The sequence below is a fragment of the Mytilus californianus genome, unplaced genomic scaffold, assembly GCF_021869535.1.
Source record: "Mytilus californianus isolate M0D057914Y unplaced genomic scaffold, xbMytCali1.0.p SCAF_5, whole genome shotgun sequence".
In the NCBI taxonomy this organism is placed as follows: Eukaryota; Metazoa; Mollusca; class Bivalvia; order Mytilida; family Mytilidae; genus Mytilus; species Mytilus californianus.
The window spans coordinates 52,913,101-52,919,100 of record NW_026262701.1 but is presented as its reverse complement, the minus strand read 5'-3'; the positions used below and the strand labels follow the sequence as shown (position 1 = coordinate 52,919,100).

General features: G+C 31.6%; 2 protein-coding genes across 2 annotated transcripts in view; both read left to right on the top strand.

The window, feature by feature from the left end:
* The first annotated feature begins 263 nt into the window (after positions 1 to 263).
* The window catches only part of LOC127702493 (perlucin-like protein), a 68,850-nt gene continuing 63,113 nt past the window's right edge, over positions 264 to 6,000 (top strand). The window contains exon 1 of the mRNA XM_052206709.1: positions 264 to 287. The gene's annotated coding sequence lies outside the window, so the exon portion shown is untranslated. The remainder of the gene's footprint in view (positions 288 to 6,000) is intronic.
* Positions 1,216 to 4,629, top strand: LOC127702042 (perlucin-like protein). The gene is made up of 5 exons (XM_052206042.1): positions 1,216 to 1,309; positions 1,847 to 1,956; positions 2,974 to 3,055; positions 3,962 to 4,191; positions 4,526 to 4,629. The coding sequence occupies exons 1-5, from the start codon at positions 1,216 to 1,218 to the stop codon at positions 4,526 to 4,528; spliced, it is 519 nt and encodes a 172-aa protein (XP_052062002.1). The 3' UTR covers positions 4,529 to 4,629.

The following is a 6,000-nucleotide window of genomic DNA, read 5'->3' as shown; positions in this document are numbered from 1 at the left end:
GGCTCTGGATACCATTTGACCTCTATACATGTTTCCATTGTTTGTTTTTGGGGAAAGTCCTTCCAAAAGTATGTTGTCACTTCTTAGAATTGAATTCACAGTATTTGCACAATAAAGCAGCATATTGCGGTTTTTTCCCCCGTAATTTGATACAGAAACATATTACAAGGTTACAGGAAAACATTTAAAGGTTATACTTCTCATGTTACCTTTTGATGATACAAATTCAGTTGTTCCGTAATAATCCTTTAGCCTCGCTTCAGCACGAAGAAATCAACAATAACAAGGTTTGTGGTTTTTTACTGTTTCTAAAATTTAAATGCCTTTCGCTATTTATAATGTTTTGAAACCCTGTAATACATATATTTTGTGTTTCATAATTATGTTTGCAAATTTGTTGTTTAAATGAAAAAGATAATGGGTTTAGGAAAAATGTGTACAGTTGTAAACAATAAGTTGCTCTGTTCATATATACATTGACAATTTGCTAGGAAGCACACAATAACAAATTGAGAAGCAAAGCTCTATTTTATCCATAATTAAGCTACTTATACCGTTTTTGTTTACGGAATAAGTTAGATCAATTTTGTCCAAGCACTATTATATCTGATCAGTTGAAAATAGTGTTTTAGTTTGGGAAAGTTTTTTAACTTGATTCATTTATTGGTTGTTATTGGCTTTGAACTAACTATATTTTGTAAGCTATGTCTTTTTATACTTCCGTTCACGGAACGTATAATGGTATACCGTTATCATCCTGACTTTCCGTACGTTCGTCTGTCCGTCCGTCGTCAACATGTCTGACAATAACTAAAAAAACCAATTTTCATGAAACTTTGGTGAATTGTTTATATCTATTGACAATTTTTATAAATTTTTGATTTTGCGTTTTCGAGTTATTGGATTTATACATAAGAAGGGGTATTTTCCAGTTTTCGAACAATAACTCAAAGATGACCCTGTTTGAAGGCCGTACTTTAACCTATAACTGTTAACTTTTTATACGTTGTGACTTGGATGGAAAGTTGTCTCATTGGCACTCATACCACAGCTTCTTATTTATACTGTTGCACATTGTGTATATAGTTTTTATATGCCTATATAATCCCTATGAGAATGACATGGCTACATGATTAAACAAATAATTGAAAATAAAAAAAAAAACAATTACATACATTGTATATTGTTTTCTTTAGTCTCCAAGTAATTAACAGGATGACGCTGTTCACCTTATTTGTCGTTCTTAGTTGTGCTTCTGTGATCAGATCAGAAACTTGTTTTGGACCGAAAGAAACTTCACTTATATCAAGTATTGAGTCCACATTGGATTTTTGAAAGACAGTTTGAAAGGTAAGGTCATACTTATTCTGTTATGCGTACCTAAAAATAGGTATGCATATCATCAACCTCGGATTGTATAATACAAAAGTTAAAATATTTATAACCAATTATGACAAGTTACTAAAATCATTAAATTATCTTCCATTAGCTAGAAGAAGAAACAAATTGATACGAGACATGATGTTAGTTATAATGTAAGCAGCTGTAGTTTAGAAAATTCCAATAACGAAATGAGATAAATCTTAAGTTTTGAAATTAAACTAATAAATAATCAGGAAAAAGCTGACACACTTTTTTTAAAGTATTTGTGCTAGCTACACCTGTCTTTTGGAGAGTAGATAACTTGTATCATTTTAAAGATACATGTACACGTCATTTATTTTCAATGAAAAATTATTTTGTTAATACTTAACCTTGCTCAGATTATCGTATTCTTAGTAATCAAGAACACTTAATGCGTAATACTGTAATGTGTGTATTTATACGCCTTCTATATTTATTTAAGCAATTAGGATTCCCACAGGACAATCCACTTCATGCCCATCAGGATGGAAGGGGTACAAGAATCATTGTTATCATTTTTCATCTAACACCAACACTTGGAATGGAGCCGAGGTTTGTGTACATATAAACTGTTTAGCAAGTGTATAATGTTGAAGACAAGTCAAGTACTCATTGTGTCGTTTCTTTCCGCTCTGTCTGGTATTGAAATCACAATAAATAGATTTTGCGGATCAAATAGGGTATAGGGTAAAATAGTTCCTGCTCATTTAACCGGTTGTGATTCGGCTTTGCCAGTAATCACTACATAGGATACGCGACATTTAAATTACATAGATCGACAGATCGACAGGTTGATAAGATTGCTAATCTTCAACATTATTACTGTTTTCGATAACTTTTGGATATTTGTCAAAATAACGGTGAACGCTTCATTCCTACATTTAACATGTGTGCTCTATCAAGATAGGCACATGTTTTTAACGATGAAATTTATAATAGCAAATACAGCAAATTTCTGTAAACTACATAATTCTATATTTTGTATCAACAATATAACAAAGTTATCAGCATTTTTATAATTGTGTCACTATTTCTGTCATTGAGAATATTAAGAATATTACTTCGAACTTTAAATATCGATGTTAAGGATGTTCGCTACTCTTGCTTTTGACGTTTTGTCAGATATTCGGAATCCGCTAGCTAGCTGGTTTTATATTTGTGGTTCCATTTTAAATTTTACCCGCTAACCCCTACTTTTCTTTTAATAATTTTATTGCATATAGTTTAAAAATCCATTTTTGAAAATCTTATAAAGTCCTTGTTATTTTTTCATAGTTTTTGAAAGAAAAAGATGCCGATATTAAATGTAAGAAAAATATAGAGAGAATCATTTCCCGCAAAATTTTCAATGACTTATATCTCAAAAACAAAAACAAAAACCTCGTTTTTTTTTAAATTTCTGTTATATATATATATATGCTATCAATTTATAACAGTCTTTTAAAAAGCTTGTTATTTAGCAAAAGAGGAGCGAACATTCTTAATATCAAATAGTTTATAACAATTGCTCTCTGGTACGATCTACTAATCGCTCGAACTTATCAATAATGTGTTTTACATACCTTTTAGATCCGATGCAGAACTATGGGTGGATATCTAGTACAGATAACGGATTCTTCCGAAAATGCATGGTTTGCAAACATGCATACTAGTGAGTTAAAATAAAATTAAGGAGATGTTGTATGATAACAAATGTGACAACTATCTACTAGAGTCAAAATGACATGGATTTAAGTATGGAAGTGTCACTGTACGGACATCACCAATGATAAAAAAAAACCCAACCGTATAGTAACTAACAAGGAACCTCCATATGACAAAATTAAAAGCATACAAAGTTGAGAAATAAAAGATAGTCATCTATTCGAAAATATTACGGAAGCCAACATTTTTCTGTTCACAGATGACCAATGATCTGTTCCGTATGTCATGGCAACAATGCCGTACTTCTTGTTAGTGTACCACAACAACTCCTCTGATTTTTACGTGATATGAGCAAATGCCGGATGCAACTATTGGAGCAGGGACTGCTTGTTCTTCAAGAACATTCAGTTCAGCTCTGTTTGTCTGTGTTGGGTTTTCTGGACACATTTTTTCTGTTAGATTCTTAATCTATGAATATGACTTATCAATGATTAATGAGTATTACGACGAGCGTCACATATGAGGCAGGAATTGCTAGACCCTTCCAGAGCACCTTAACTATTCCCGGGTTTTTGGTTGGGTTCTTGTTACTTAATCTTTGGTTTTTTGTGTAGCCTTTGTTTTTGTTGTTCGTATTTTCGTCGTTTTTCTTTTGATCGTGATGTTGTCTGTTTTTGTTAGACTTTGTGTTTTTTTGTTGCCTTTTTATGTTTTCTCTCTTTTTTAACGGTACTGAGAAGACTGGTTTAAACAATTACATAGCATACATAATATTTATTGTATACATTTGTAACATTAATAAAAATAAAATGCAAAATGCAAAATATGATCATTCATAGTTCAAAGTTGTATGTTTTACAATAGCTCAAACAAAACACTATTAGCTATTTAGCATAAACAATTTCCCCCACAGAATCGGTCCAACATCATTATGGCTATTGGATTGGGGCGACAAAAGTTCATGGGGGAAGATGGAGATGGACACATGACTCGTCCAATGTGAAGTATTTCAGCTGGAGTCGCAATCAACCAGACAATGCAGGAGGTAAAGAGAATTGTGCTCACTTTTGGAGAGGTATGGATAAATGGAATGATGCTGGCTGCACTACATGGGGTATTGGATATATCTGTGAGAAAGTACAGGTAAGAAAACTAGCTGCATACATTACTTACTTAATGCAAAGTCAGCAGTTTTAGATGATTTTGAATTGAACAGTTTTATACTAGTTTATGAGGAACTGATCGTTTTTGTGAATTGAATTTGTCCAAAATAAATGTCAGTTTATTTAATTGGTTTAGGTACCATAGAAAACGAATCACAATTTCATTGTATGTGGTTTTTTTTTAAATGTTACAGGATACAACATATAAATATTTGTGTAATTCAGACCCAAATAGTGTTCTCTAATGCAGGACATCTGTAATATTCAAACAGTATTAAATTAATGAACAAATGTATCATATCTTTTCATTACAGTGATCCAGTTATCTTCCTTACTCAAAACTGATGAAACCTTAGACAAGAAGAAAGCAAAAGCTGATATGCAATCAGTGTGCATTAAAACAAAAATAAAAAACGTTAAAAAAAAGTTTTTCTTAAGTATCTTAATATAAAAACAAGGGGTTGTGGTATGATTACCAATGAGACAACTATCCACTAGAGTTCAAATGAAGTGGATGTAAGCAATTATAGGCTACGGTATGGCCTGCAACAATGAGAAAATCTCATACCATATAGTCGGCTATAAAAGGCCCAGGCATGAAAAATGTGAAGCAATTCAAAGAAAACTAACGGCCTAATTTAAAACAGTATTGTTAAGTTAATAAAAAGCTGCTTGCTAGAAAAAGACTTCGGCTTGTAACTTTTTTTCGTTTCATTCAATAAGTTTGCTGAAACTGACCCATCTTCATTCTCCTCTATAACATTATCTTCTCTGTACTCGACACAAAATTACATAAGTGTCCATAGAAAAAAACTTGTTATTGCTTGATGTATCATGGATTCCAAATAGCTAGCAACTATAATTGTATGAACATCTCAGAGTAACTACATCTACTCTAAAGGTGGTGGGAATTAGTTGTGGAAACTAATAAGTGTCACTGATTAGGTCATTCTTTTGAAAAAATCAACCTGGACGTTACCAAGTTTCAATGAAATGTGCTTCAATGCATAACATAATGACCTGCATCAGGTCATTATTTACCGTGATTAAAATGCAAAATACAGAGTACTTAAACATTTCATTCGTGTGTTGTTGACAATTAGAGTTTTACTGTACAATTTTCTATCTTGAACATTAAATTTACGCAGAAACAATCATTTCCTCCGTTTATTCGACTGAAATAAAAACCATTTACTCTATTAGACGACAAAAGATTCATATCTTAGATAGGGGAACAGCCATGTTCTTTAAAAGAAGTGGGTATAATATTTGACTCTGATTCTCAATTTTTTAAGAAAAAAATTGTATTGCCAGACAAAAGAGAAAAACATTTTTTCTAAAAATTGTCGAAAAAAATAATCTGCTTTTCCGTGATAAAATTGTAGTGAAACAAACGAAAAAGATAGCACCCCCTTTATATAGGTTATATGATAAATTATTTACAAAGTGAGCTGTATTTGTCATCATCCTACAATTTATTTGCTTCTTACTTCATGCAATCACTGTAATATTTATATTGTAACTGGACAGTGATTTCTAACGTTTATATCTAGATTAATTAGTGTGTTTTATTTCACATTCAAAATGAGCCGTAAGGCGTGATTATACCAAAAAAAAAAACGCTGAAGAAAAGAATATCCCACTTCAATTTGATTGGTAAAAAAGGATACAATCCCTAAAACTGTATGCAGAAATTTTTTTTTACGCCATATAAGTCAGATAATACATATAATGAGTGGAGATTTTTTACTTCTTTAAAAGCATACAAACACTCAAATTTTTCACTAAA